This window comes from Pelmatolapia mariae, linkage group LG16_19 (assembly GCF_036321145.2).
Source record: "Pelmatolapia mariae isolate MD_Pm_ZW linkage group LG16_19, Pm_UMD_F_2, whole genome shotgun sequence".
Taxonomy (NCBI): domain Eukaryota; kingdom Metazoa; phylum Chordata; class Actinopteri; order Cichliformes; family Cichlidae; genus Pelmatolapia; species Pelmatolapia mariae.
The window spans coordinates 32754328-32769442 of NC_086241.1; the positions used below are offsets into that span (position 1 = coordinate 32754328).

Below are 15115 nucleotides of genomic sequence, written 5' to 3' on the forward strand. Positions count from 1 at the left end.
TTTAAGACTGCTAGCAGCACTCTAATCCTTTAAGGACAGACTTTTATCAATTGAAATGGAGAATGTCTGCTGACAGAAATCACCTGAGTAATATATCCTTGCACAGCTCCTTCTTTGTCTCCTGGAGTAGATTAAAACCGGTAATTGGGCTGCTTTGTAAAAATGTATACCAAAAAGCCACAGAAGTGAAAAGGATAATAAGACAGGTTTTGTTGATCAGAAGACTTGTTTTTCACAGGGGCTATTCTGGCATGCAGCAGTAGGTAAACATAAGGCTTTTCTAACACCTGGTTCAGAATCGTAACTTCAAGTCAAGGCGTTTAACCTCTCGCATTACTAACATCTGTGTTTACCTAGTATTTCATGTGAAACTAGCTTCTTTGAAAGAGATGTATGGTTGGTAAAGTTTCTTCCCCAAATGTCTGCACAAAACACCTGTGATTATAGTTTATGTCCTTTTCTCATAAATGCCCAGGTGTTATTTCTTAGATTTTCTTGTGCTCCTATTGGCTAGAGGACCTATATCTGAAACACTGAATGGGTGGCTGTAGCTCATAAGGTATAGCAGGTCATCCACAAAGGCTGATGGTTAGATCCCTGGCTACATGGCAAATATCCTTGGGCAAAATACTGAACACAGAGTTTCTCTCAGATGCATAGGAGTATGAATCTGTGTGAATGTTGGAAAACACAGAAAAAAGTTCTTGTATGAATGGCACATGCTGTATAAAGTGCTTTGAGTTTGAGTGCTCCAGCAGAGTAGAAAAGCTATATAGAGCAGTCCATCTACTACAGACAATACTTGTGGAGCTAATTGTGAAGCTTTTTCCTTTTCACAGAAAATGAAATTTCAGGACCCAGCCGTGCATTTTGGTTATTAGAAAAGGAAGCTACATGACAGAAGGATGAGGAATATAGCTGTGGGGAAAGTGACTGATTAGATTTAAAACAGTTGAGTTTTACCTGGTGACTCAGCAGAAAGATGCCAGAAGATGCATGTCGTTGCAGGAAAAACTTGTACCACCAGCTGTGAGGTACTTGACACAAAAGGCAAAGTTTGAATAATAATGATGCCTCCAAAGTGTCCACAAACAACCCTGACTGGGGAGAAATGTTTATACAATTGACAGAGTTTCTGTGTTTAACCTGAAACCACACTGAACTTTTTTTTTTTTTTTTAACTTTCATGAACTTTACTAAAGTGTATGTTATAACATATATTTTGGATAAGAACACCAGTGCCGATAAGCATATATCATTTCCTTCAATATTTATTCATATATATATAATAAATGTACCTTACACGTTAGGAAAAAAATATAATGTATCACGATAAGCAAAGTAACTTTCATAATTTACCCCTGAATTGATGTATATGTAAACAGCTCCCCTGTCATTTTTAAAAAGGTAAAAAAAAAAAAGCACACAGACAGAAACCTGTTCACTTTCACTTTCAGTGTCTTCCTTACTGCAAATAATTATAAATATTTCTTTCACTTTGTTATTCAAAAATAGTAGAAACTGTATTCTAACAAATTTGCCCAACAGAGCAGCAATAAATGACAACAAAGAAGGTGTAGTGTAGCCGTCTATTGATAGTTTTGATATGCAAAGACAAACAGGTTTCATCCGGTTTTTTCGGCCGTAGTGCAACCCGAGCCAACAACTCGTGACTCTACGCGCGTGCGAGCTCGTGTACACGCACCTGAATACGTTGGCGTGACAAACGGCGGGACCGCCCAATAAAAACATTCGGTGGCCACAAGTCGTCCAATGGCAAGCGGGTTAGGCCAGTTGAGGGTCGGGCCAAACTGCGCGTAGAGCTCCCTGTCAACTGGTTGATAGCGAAGGAGTGAACAAAGCCGTTAAAGAAGAAGAGAAGATGGCGAGATGCGGTCGGAACTTGAGGAAAGTAGCTGAGTGCATAAAACAGTTACCGTCCACAGCCAACCGGGATATCCAGAACAGAAGCAACGTTAGGTAAAGTGTTTGACTTTTTCAAGTTGTTGTCTGAAACGAGACGGCGTAAAATATGAAGACATAGCTCTAAAACGAGCATTTATACCAAAGTTAAACTTCTGGTACGGGGTAGCTAAACACTGCGGCGGTGTACGATTCACGGCTGAATTTTGATTTGACTGAAGAATCTCGTTGAATTCGTTAACTACATCTCTGTAGATGGTAGAAAGTAGTGAAATTAGGGTCGAGTAAAAGTAGTATTGATCTACCTTATAGCAAATGTAGTACAGTCACGATGTTGCAGTGATAAGCCGCATAGCACATTACATAATAATTTATATTCACTGAAACATTAAATTGTCGCTCTTTCACTTTCACGCATAGAAAAGTAAAGCTGATTTCAGTTTCTTTTACTTTATATGCATTCTCCTGTGGGGAGCAGCAGTCTTAGCGTAAACTACAAAAATGCGCGATAATTTATGTATTGATTATAAACCAGGCTCATTAATTATTACTATGTCTGCGTAGTGTTTTTTTTCTCTTTTACGTCCCACCACTGCTGATAGCACAGCCAAGGTGAAGACATGGAAACCTTTAACTTTACATACTTAAATCCCCACGATAAAGATTTAGAAGCATCGTAACGATTAGCATCGATTATCTGTGATTTCCAAAACAGTGTAAAAACGACACGCAGGTACAGTCTGAAAATATTCCTAAAATCGTTAAGTCCCATTTGGTAAATGAAACCATCACCAGAACCTGTAGCAGCTTTTCAACAATTATTGTGTCACATCTGCTGCATATATTATATTAATTTTACTGTTTGTCAGTCATTATATATACAACAGCCTCTCTTTAACATCAAAAGCTGACTGCATTAGAGTATATTATAAACCATGCAGATATGTTTAAAATTCCGTATTGTCACTAAGCAGACAGTGTTTCGGATGATTAGTCTAGGTTCTTTTTTGTATTTCAGCTAGTTATCTCTTATATTGGTCTTAGTCCAGTCCCCAGTCCATTCTCTGTATCTCAGCCATTTTATCTCCCACCCCCCCTCCTTTAAGTCATCTTTCCTCTGATTGAACAGCGGGTGGGTGGGGTTTCTGTGCTCACAGCCAGAGCTGTGTGCCTGAGATGACCATAGTGAGGCTATCTGAAATTCTAAGTTTAGAGCAGTCTGAAGTCTTAGGTTTTCGGTCACACGGTGTACTTATACATACACCGACCTCATTATTTGAAAATTCGGTCATTTTTAGTATGAGCATCTGCTACTGTATATGGCCTATATATTTACTCATCACAAGGTAACATTACTTGTTACCTTAGCCTAAACAAGAGCACATTATCTGCTCCCTTAAAATTAAACAAGATAATGCTGTTATCTACATTTTCCTAAAGAAGTGTTAAACAAATCCAAAGTGTGCTACTTTAATTAGTTTCTCAGTGTATTTGTATACTTCCATGAACTCATTGTCCAGCTCGTCTGTTGTTTGGGTTTAATTCTGCTTTGCACCTTTGTGGAGTTTGAGATGTCTCATTCACCTTTTGCTCTGGGCCATTCTCAGCCTGTACCCAGGATACATTTAGAGGTCAGGTGTATCATGTTTCAGGTAGTATAACAGGAGTGAATAGGCTCCTGTTTAAGGGCAGTGGGTAAATTGGAATTTGATGCAGTGTGGGATGAGTTACTATGGGAATGGAAAACCTGATTCATTTGGGAACAGGTTACAAAACTCCATACCTGTGGGAATTGTATTCCTCTAAGCTCATTGAGTGCTTATAATTGCTGGCATATTTTTCTGACAGTTGTGAGTCAGTCTTGTTGCACACCTGTGCCACATACAGGCCTTTATGCTTCTTATTTCACAGCCTGTTGAGACTCGGTTTATTGATTCTTAAAACCTGTGTAGAATCATTGGTGTTCTTGGTATTAGGAAAGTCCTATCACTTTAAGCTGACAACAGCAGATTGCTGTCACATATTTAACTTGTTATTTTGTCACACCAAAATGTCTGAAAAAGCATTAAATTTATTGTAATTATCGATGTGTTATTGAATTGCTTCCCATCATGCTGTGGCAGGCGTACCCTGGAACACAGAGCTACAGCCAGCCACAATGGACCAAAAAACCCCTCTTAGACACACTCCTAAGGAGTGGCCAATGAAAATGCCCCTACAGGCTGCTTATGCCTGAGTAACAGGATCTCTAGTTAAGTTGCTGTGGTGAAGGTTATGAGCCAGTTTAAGTCGTCCCATTCATGGTGTCATGGGAGAGCTGGGTCAGGGCTTTTCACCTGATCCAACCTTCTCTGGAGCTACTGCACCATGTTGCCTTGAGGAAGGATTAGATACTTGATTAATTGTAGAGTTGATTACAGTAGAGAATATATGTGGATTGTGGTTGTCCACAGTCCACATATATTTTACTTATATCGATATAACATAATAAATATAAGCTAATCATCACCTTGTAGAAGCTGGAAACAAATGGTGATGTGATGTTAAGAGCTTTATAGCGTACAAGTAATCAATCACCGAACAATGTAGGGCGATTATTTCAAAGGGTACATAGTATTTTTTTTCTTTATTTTCCATCTTATGTATCTATCTTAAATATGGTCATTAATTTACAAGCGCTCGCTCTTAACAAAAAGAGACCACTCTAAAATATTTACTGTTAAAATATTTATGAGGGTGCAACCAATCATAAGAAAAGAGCTAAAAGGAACTAAACTAAACCAACTCAACTAAAAGGCTTGTGTGAGACAGAGGATGAACTACATGTGTAACTGTACCTGTGAAAGATGTGCAGGGATAATTGTGATCTATTCAGTTGTTTAAGAATAAAAAATTGAAGCTGAAAATGTAGGTCCACTTTAAGTATGAACTAATTATCACATTTTTTTCTTATCACCATTTAGCAACCCTTTTTGTTTTTCGTCAGTTAACATCATGAATTGTTTCACAGATATTTATGACAAGTTGGAACAAGTCGAGCCTTTCAGTCAGTGAGGTGTAAGACAGTCTTAACAGTCTAAGAAAACAGCCTGGAAAAAAATGTTGAGAAATGAGAAAAGGAGGGAAGTGTATGTAAAGACTTAACTGATTTTACTAGTTAATGATTTTTTTGTGTGATCAGCTGCCCAGAACTGCTAATCATGTTTAATTTACTGCAAAAAACAAACAAACAAACAAAAAAAAACACAGAAAAATCAAACAAAGAAATTTTTTAGGTCTCAAAAGAGACTTTAAAGATCACTCATTCAAATAGTTGTAGATTAACTTTCACAGTGAGGAAATCTTGAACGAGTGAGAAAATATTCTAATCTAAGATCTTGATTATTGTAAGATGCAGACACAGAGACCTGGAGATCGAATGGCTGAGTAGTCATTCCTGTTCTATCTCTTTGAAGTCTGCTTGCCGTCTCCCACCTGGGTCACATGGATAGTTGGTCACGAAGGTGTCTGCACAGACCCTCCCCCTCACTGTCTGATGATGAAATTAGTTTTAATTGTGTTTCAATCTAAAATCGCTGCCTGCACTTTATTAGCCGATAATTAAATGTTGGCTAATTAAGTGTAGCCAACACTTAATTATCTCAACCAAACCAGTCCTTTAGGGGTTTTAGAAATTTGAATATCAACTGTAATTTTCTTGTGTTCACTATATGTCAAGATGTTTGTAAAATAGGTGGACATAAGGCCATAGGCTGTGGGGGAGTTTTCCTCCCCCAGAATTCATGGAATTCCTCTTATGTGCAGTTCACCCATTGTCTGGCCCCTCGGGCCAAACAGAAAGCACAGTTCCTGTAGTCAGCTGTAGTCAGAGCTGCACAGCGATCAAGGTGTCCAAAGCTTAAAGTAAAATCAGTGTCCTTGACCTTGTTACGTTACTGCCATCTGTATTTGTGTGACTTGTTTTATTTGAGTGACAAATGCTTGGCAGGCGTGGCGAGTTTCCTCTCCCCAGAATAACGGCTGGGGCTGGGCTATGTTTACAGGTACTGCAGGATAATCAGCTGGTTATATGCTGGTATAGATCAGGACTTCCTGTCTCGCTTAGCTTGATTATGAAAAATATTACAGCGGTGCACCCTGAGGACCAAACGCATTCAAGAGTGGAGGCACAAACATTAAAACGGCTTTTCAACTGACTCCTTCCTGTGACCCAGACAGTTCCTGTCAGAGATCTATTTATGCTGAAGCCTCCAGGAACAGAAACTCCAGGACGCGAGTTCCACCTGGAAGCTTCTGTATTGCAGACAGTGTGATAGTTATATACTACCCTCCGTGTTTAAATTAGCTCTCTTTCAACTAGAACCTCAGACACTGCACGGGTCAGTCAACTGGCCATTGTGAGAATGGAAGCACCGAGTCCCTGCAGACTTTATCCCCTGACAGTTGAGTTCTTTAAACAGAATGGCTGTTTCCTGGTTGTTGACAGAAAAAGAGAATTTGGGGTGTTTTATAAAACTCAGAGGCTTCTCGCTGTCATTAAGCAGCTTTCTGTGGCCTCAGATTGTTTGGGTAAAAAGTAGACCTTTTTGGATGAGAAACAGCAGTTTTTTGAGTAGCTGGCAGAATGTTGATCCAGAAAGGAGTTAAAAACATTCTTGATGTCATAACAGCAGCTACTGGAACGTTTTCACAGTACAAAATGGAGAGAAGGAAACAGTTGTCTCTCAGTCTGGCTTTTGAGGCCAGAAGGGGAATTAAAGAAAAGTTTTTCTTAATGTTTCTGGGTGCCTAACATTCTTTATATCTTTTTACGAGGGAGGCCACAGTCTGGTGCAGGAGCATGACATGTGCTTCACTGTATGCTTTAGCCTGAGCAAGAGTAAAGAAGAAGAAGAACCCACAGTGAGAGGCATGAGCTGTGGGTACTTAACAGTCCAGTATTTCCCACTGCAGGCAGCACAGACCAAACACAGTCACACCCTGTTTGTTGTGTTAAAAGGAATTTAAAGAATAATGAAATGTCAATGTTGTGTCAAAACTTGCTTGTGCTGGTCATTCTCTGATCTCTGCTGTTAGACTGGGGTCAAATCACACAAACCTTCCAAACTGAGAACAACAGATCGATGCGCCCTGGTCTCCTCTGCTTTCTGATAGGTTATTGCGTTGTTGGTGACTTGTTGTTTTTTGTTTGGTCATCAGATACCTTTCATCATGCGGGATCCTGATGATGCGTGCGCACCCCCTGCTGAGTGCAGCCATGCCAGGGCGCCCCATCACACTGCCTTCACGCAGCTTCTTCAACCTCGCAGATTCCTTCTCCAAGAGGAAGGAGTACTCAGAGAGACGCATCATTGGGTGAGTCTGGATCCACTTACAGTGTTTTTGTCATTTTTATTTTTAAATTAATTTATTTTTTGCCTCAAGACACGTTTGGACAGGATTTTTATCTCAGGAGGAGACAGTGTCTGCGGGCAAAAACTTGTATTTTGTATAGAAACAGTTTTTTCAGCTCTCTCCTGCCAGTGTTTTTTTTCCCAGCTTGTATTTAACCACTTAAAGTCCTTAAAATGTATTTTTAGCTCCTGTTTGTGTTTGTTTGACTGGAATACTCTGACCCTCCTGAAAACTTAAAAATAGTTTCACAGGCAACTTTTGAAAAAGGATGGAAAAACTCATTCATCCATCAGAATGGCTCCAAGCTTTCTAATTCCTCTCATAATTGGCATAGATTTTTGGCGGTAGCACATTGTTAAACAATGACGTCATAATTTGTAGCATGTCTGAGTCACACACAAGCCCTTTGACTTCTCTTTCTATCCTGTGCTCTGACTCACAGATAAAAAACAGCTGAAAAACATGTTTACACACACAGCAAAATGATCAGAAATCAGTAATGGCACTGATAAAGAACTGGACCTATGAGCACAATCAATAATGCCACCAACAAAAGAGAAAATCTTAATCAATATCCATAATTACTTCTCAGTGTCTTTCTGTGATATCTAATCAGACTTTACGCCTGGGTTGTCCTGCTGCTGAGCTTTCATGTCCATTGCAGAAGAGATGAAATGTAACCAAACCACACGGCTACAAGGGCTGAAATTGAAGCTCCAAAATATGATAATGCACCAATGTCAGTGATTTCCAGTACGCTCAGCTGCTCTGAAATGCCCTGTGTACCAGTGAGTGTTTGGAGTCTGGTCTCTGTATCTGTACCCTACGTGTGTGTGTGACGCACTAAATGTCCTCCCGTGCTCCTCAGAGAGGTCATAATCACTAAATCTGCTTGTATAAATAGACATAGGCACTGGCAGCTATTTTCCCTCAGCTGGACGTCTGGAATTATGTAACACCGGTGTTCAACACTGTCTGTACGTGTCTGTCATTCAACACCTCCGACTTTTGTTTTGTGTGCTTTACTGCTCTTCTTTTGCCGTTATTCCAACATCCCTTACTGACCTATTTGAGCCTTTTCTGGGTCAACGCTGTTGTATTGTGGTTGGTGTCTTGTCACACAGTTGCTGACCTTCATCTCCTTGGTGACGTGCAGCCTTGTGTTAACATATTCGCTCTCTTTGTTTCCGTGTCCCTGCAGGTATTCCATGCAGGAGATCTATGAAGTGGTGGCTGAGGTGGAAAACTACCGCCTCTTTGTTCCCTGGTGCAAGAAGTCTGAGGTGGTCTTCAAGAGATCCGGCTTCTGCAAGGCCAAATTAACCGTGGGCTTCCCCCCTGTAGTGGAGAACTACACCTCCCTCGTCACTACAGTACGCCCTCACCTGGTCAAGGTAAGATACTGCTTCAAGCTCATGGTTAAAAAACATCCACTGTTGATGTTAGTACTGTGACATTATTAGGAAAACACAGAGTAGGTAAAGGAAAACACTCAATCTAAAAGAAACAGACTAAAACGGTAAGAATGAAAAATTCATTTAGATGGACGTCACAGATTAAGCTGGTTTCAAGTCAAAGTCAGGATACGGTTTTTGAATGAAGATTGGCACGACAAAGCATGAGCTCCCATTTAGTAACCTTCATAGTAGCTGTATGAAGTCGTCAGCCTATTCAATAAACACTCCATTTTACAATATTTTGAGTTTTCTGGCAGTTACTTCATGGTTCAGGCTTTAAAGTGTTAAGAAAAAGAAAAAGGTCTGCAGCTAGTCAACACAGGCCCGGGGACTATGCTGGGGAGACACTCTTGGTGCCTAGTCAGCTCGACTCTACTAGGTTACCGTCGTTTTCCATTGCAGTGGAGTACCACCTAATGTGTATGGGAGGATTATAGAAACATGGCAGAAAGTCTGACATCACCAGATGATGGTTGATCTATTGCTTTTTGTCAGACTCGGGGACCACTGTGTTGCTTTTTTTTTTTTGCAGCTGTTTTTCCTCATTGTTGGGTTTTAAAAATGGTGGTATTGATTTTTGTGAGAGAAGTGCTCTAATGACTCAGCGAATGACGCCATTGACTGGCCAATGCGTGGCACACAGTCTGTCGTTGTCACATTATTGGATCGCCTCAGATTGCTTGAAAGCCCGACCAAGTTGTTACTTAAAGTACCCCGTACCAGGTACTGCCACCTAATGGAGAATCCTAAAAACCCTGTCGTGTCGAGCCAAGTGGGTACTAGTGGAAAAGGGCTGTCTGTGTTAAGTCCTGATTAACGTCTTCCTGCAACGTTGTATATTTTCCTCTCGTTCGTTATTTTTCCCTGTTGTCATTACACAACATGTGATGGAAAGTTGGCCACACAAGAAGGGGGTGTAAAAAGCTGGCTGTCACAGAGACGTGAAGGCTGGCACAAATAGCTGAATAACAATTGAAAAAAGAGGAGACAATACCTGCCCCTGTCTCACCTCAGCAAAGCTGAACAAACAAAGGCTGAGGTGGGTGTGAATATCATTAGAAGATAACACTCAGACGGCACCTCTCTGAGGTGTGAAAGGTGCGAGAGACATTTGCAACACTATCTGCTCTTTTCAGCGAGGCAGGGTTATCAGCCTTAAATTCAACGTCTGTAAAATGTAAATAGAACAGACTGCACTGATTGGTGAACTATCACACTGACTGAAAATCATTCAGGCCGGAGTGAGAAACACTCCACACTTTTTGGGTGTGAGAGTGTAAACTGTAAATATCATCCTAGTCAAAACAGGCCGTCTTTGAAGCTGGGATTAGGTGCAAAGTTCAGCTGGAAATTCTTTTTCCTTAGTTTGGCTGCTCAGAGGGTGTTTGCAGTGTTTTCTGAGGCTGTAAAGTCACAGTTGTTGCTCTAAGCAATTCACAAATGCAATGTCTCTCCTGTTGCTGACTGACCGCAGAAAACTTGTACATGTTGCTTTTCAGGCATCGTGCTCGGAGGGTAAACTGTTCAACCACTTGGAGACGATGTGGCGTTTCAGCCCTGGCCTCCCTGGGTACCCCCGGACCTGCACTGTGGATTTTGCTGTAAGTACAAACAGCTTGTTGCAGGGCAACATACTGGAAAATGTCCACTATGTGAGATTGTGCTCTGTGATCATGTGTTGGCTCATCTTGGCATGTCTGGATCAGTTTCATACAGTCACAAAGTTAGAGACTCAGCTGCTAACTTCATCGTCTCCTCCTCCTCAGATCTCCTTTGAATTTCGCTCCCTCATCCACTCCCAGCTCGCTCACGTGTTCTTTGATGAGGTGGTGAAGCAGATGGTTTCTGCGTTCGAGCGGCGCGCCTCCAGTGTTTACGGAGCCGAGACGCCCATCCCGCGCGAGCTCATGTTCCACGAGGTCCACCACACGTAGCGACAACCTCCCTCTGCTGCACAAACACGGACCCACAAACAACAACGTCAGAGAGCCCGAAGAGAGACTATCTGTGTTCTAACTGAAAGTGCCTTTCTCACAACAATGAAACCATTTCCTGTGTCAGATTTTAAAGCTGGTGTGGATCCTCCAGCTGATTTTCACCTTGGTGCTAATGCAGGCTCCTGTATCAGACCTTGATCTGGTGGTGAAACTGAGCCCGCAGGTCAAATGGAGGCCCCACGGTGCGTCAGGCCAGTGCGTCATCACGTCTGTACACATTAGCTATAGGGATGCAGGCACTGACACAACTGAAAACGGAGACAAAGCAATGATGAGCTGCAACATGCAGAGTTTATTCAGATATTTTAGATATTTACTTTTGCACACAGATTCTCTAACGTTACATTTACCTGCACCTAACAGTCTAAGACATGAAGATATTCAGTTTCACACATGACACAGGAAAGCAAAGAGTTCAGCTGGAGCCAGACAATGACTGAAATTATTCCGGAAGCTGCTGAATAATTTAAACCTTTTTTTTTTTTTTTTAAGTAAGCTGCGTTTCCACCACGTGGACCAGAGTGTAGGTTAAGTTCCAGAGGAAAAAGTTTCTGCTTACACTTCTCAAAAGTACAGGAACGTCAGAGGGGAGTGTGGCGTGTGATTGGTGGCATACTCTGGAGTACTGAATTACCACCAACTACTGGACTTTTTTTGTGTATAGTCTAATGCTACACCAGCTGTCACCTATTTATAAATGGACTAATTTGCTGCTAATCTGTATGAAGGAACAGTTTAGTTCCTGGAACTCTGGACGCTGAATGGAAAAGCAGCTTTAGAAAGAAAAAAAAAAACACAGGCTCCAGCTGCTTAAGTGTGTGTTGTGTTTTGTTTTGTCAAAATGATTGTGAAACTGAAGATTTTTTTGGTCTTGGACTGTTGGTCGCACATTTTAAGACATTGCAGTGCACTGTGTCAAAACACGCAGGGCTTTTCTCAGTATTTACTGACAGAAATTGAGGATTGTGAAAGCAAACATTTATTGTGGCTAGCCTAGTCTGCTGATGAGCACCACTTGAACATTTCTCACCCCGTATGGTTCTTTTAGTGCAATGGAAATGGAAAGGCAGCTTCATTTATATTCCAAACACAGAGGCAAAGAAGAGCATTAGACCAACATCACAATAAAAGCAGAAGAAATTCACTGAATGTACAGCAACGTGACATGTAAAGTATAAAATTTAAAAAATGAAAGACATAAAGAAAGACGAAAAAAGGTCCCAGTGAGAGACAATACAGGATGTAGTGACGCCAAAACAAAGTGACACAGTTTCAGGGAAGCACAAGGTTACTAACAATGCCCAAATGCCAGAAAGCTTTCCTGCCTTCCAAAATGCACTTTACTGAAGTACATAGTGTTGCACATAGTGTGCACACAGCTGGGACATACTGTGCCATAACATTGCACCTTGAACTTTGACCCTCTCGCTGTATCTGGCATGGGATTGTAGGTCAGAATGGCCAGAAAAGCACACACATACTCCGTACCCCCTCTGGATACTGTAGAACATCCTGGTATTTTGGCATTTATACTAAATCTTTTTTTTTTTGTGGCAAACTCCATAATAGTGTAGTATGAGTAATGGAAGTCAGAACCAACACCACTGAAATCCCATATCTTTGTACCAAAGGTAGAGCAGAGTCCTGCCATGTGCCCATGTTGGGGCACAGAGACTGTTATGAATCCCCTGTTTTAACAGAAATTCTGAAAACAAACCAACATGTTGTATCATGGCCAGCAGATTAGACACTCGCTGGATGTCTAACTGCTGACAGACTAAGCTCCTGTTATTTAGCTGCTTTATTTTCAGTGTGGATGGACACTGGACTTCTATCATTACTAAATGCTTTTTCAGTTTCAACAGCAGTGGGTGGAGATATTTGGGCTTAATTGTGCAATAGCAGCGGTGTGTTGTAGTCATGCTGAATGCAGCCGAGCAAGCGTGTAAAACCCACTGCTGATGTCAGGGCCCAAAGCAGCTGCTAGGCAGGAGCCAGGAGCTCATTTTATCAAACTAATGAGAATTATTTTTGGTTGTAGTGTTGTTTTTGATTTAACTCCTGCTGTATGCAGATTAGTTTGAAACTGAGGATTTTTTAGATTTAAAGAAAAGCTTTACATTATGTGCTGAAGTGGCTCCATCTTCAGTCACAGTTCTGTTTATTTGTCTTTGTTTTTGGAGCAAGATGTTACCATGTTTGAGGAAGAGCTGGTTTAGTGAGCAAGCTACATTAGTGCTCAGTAACACCTGTGACTAATCAAAAGTACTCTGATGTTTTGGTTAGAGGAAGTCCCTTTCAGTGAGATGTAGTGGACCCTGACTGACCACAACTTCTTTCAAAGTAGCCACTCTCTAAGTGAACAAGTCATACACTCATTTAGAGTGTGTCTCTTTTTTTGTACCAGGCTGTAAACATGTTTTTGTCCTGCTGTAAAGTTGTTGTTGTTTTTTTAAAACATTTTTAACATGGAAGTCTATGAGGATTGGCTCACTTCTGGGGCCAGCCTCAAGTGGCCACTAAAGGAACTGCACTGTTAGGCAGTTCAGCTTTGGCTTCATTCATCATCTCCCACAATGTTATTAGCAGCCTCCATATATGGTCGTAAATGTGCTTCATGTTTGACCTCTGACTGATGTCAGAGTGGTTCTCCTTCAGTGTTGACCCCTCACAGCCCAGTAAAAATAAACTAAGAGCGAGCTCTATGGAGAATGTAAAGGGACATAGCCCTGCACATGCTGGCTCAGTCACCCCTACTGTTGCTTTGCTTCACACTGGCACCTTTCAGTTAATCATGAATGTCAACCGCGTCTCACCAGCCAATTGGAAAAGCGAAGCCTTGACTTCTTAATAGTTTATTCAGTGGTGTCTGGTTCTGCAGGATCACGTGTTTGTGTGCATGTAAGGATTATTTAAAAGTAACTTAATTTGTGCTGAATTAGCGGTGATATGTTTTGTAGGCAAATACAAATCAATAAAAAGGGAATTGGCTGCAAGGGAATACAACTGTGCTGCAAGACTTTCTGTTGATCATGAAACAAAACCATGAGAAAATGATACTAACCCTGATAAATGCTAACCTAAAGAAGAGAAATCGAATGTTTAAATGCAACACATTGATTCAGAGAGTGCACTGTGATCATTATTATTAGCAAACAGCTCATTGTTCAGTCAGAAATGGCTTTTACCATCACACAACCAGCATATTACCTGTAGCGGTTTGATAAAATGGGGCTCAGATCAGGATGTTTCCGTGATGAGTCCGCTGACCTGAAACCTTCCACCTGTCCAACACACAGCACCCACAGAGTGCCTCCAGACCTGCTGGCAACATATTTATCTTCATTTGTAAAGGAACAATAGACTCATTTTATCATATTTATTACTTAGTTTAGGTGTAAAGGCATGCACTTCACTATGGGAGCCACATGTTAGCATTTAGAAGCAGTATTCCTAATACAATGTCATTTTACAGCACTGGGGGAACTCCTCCATCAGTGTTGCTGTATCAGTATCGTCATCTTTATACACTGCTCTGCATTTGCCTTTTCTCTGCTTACTATAACCGCTTTACTGCTTATGAATGCTAACTAATGTGGCTTCATGTGAAGTGTAAATGTGTAAATACTAGTTTTAAGATCACATTAGAGCTATACACTGCTGTTAAAGAGTATGATTATGGATTTGTGTCAGCTTGTCTCATGCAATGTGGAAAGGACGTTTTGTTTGTGTTGAAAAACATGGACCGACTGCATGATTTATAAAGTATTTTTTCTAAAAAACAAACCTGGGTTCTCTGGTGTGTTTCCTCCCTCTGGGCTGGGACCAGACAGAAATAGGGTCGTCATGTGAGCATTGAGAATAGACCTGCTGCAAGTGAAGCATCTGAACAGTCTGTCATGAGCTTTGGAAATGTCACTGCAGGCAAAGGGCAAAGTAGAATCTGAAATTTCCCTCTGCCCTTTCAAAGCTAACACGGATCACTGGGAACATCTGAAAGCAGACTCACAATTATTACTGTAACATCACTTGATTGGTAGTTGACCTACTCGTACAGTTACAGGACATTTTAAAAGGTGGCTCCTCGTGAACAAAAGCCAGAGATTTGAAAACTGGGGACAGCATGTGTAGTTCATTCACAGTGATGACCGTGACATGTGAAACTGAAACCAAAAACTCCCCAGATTAACTCGTAAAAATACCCCACACAGCTCACATCTCCTAAGTTCAGCATGTAGCTCACTGAATTGTGTAAAATTATTATTTTTTGGGAAAACAGCTCAAACATGCACTGTGAAAAATATCTGAACCTTTTCATGTGTAGTGTGTCACGTCTTATTTATA

General features: G+C 41.0%; 1 protein-coding gene across 1 annotated transcript; it reads left to right on the plus strand.

The window, feature by feature from the left end:
* The first annotated feature begins 1851 nt into the window (after positions 1-1851).
* On the plus strand, positions 1852-14557 carry coq10b (coenzyme Q10B). Its single transcript, XM_063498256.1, has 5 exons — positions 1852-1980; positions 7123-7278; positions 8519-8711; positions 10274-10375; positions 10541-14557. The coding sequence occupies exons 1-5, from the start codon at positions 1883-1885 to the stop codon at positions 10706-10708; spliced, it is 717 nt and encodes a 238-aa protein (XP_063354326.1). The 5' UTR covers positions 1852-1882; the 3' UTR covers positions 10709-14557.
* Positions 14558-15115: the final 558 nt, after the last annotated feature.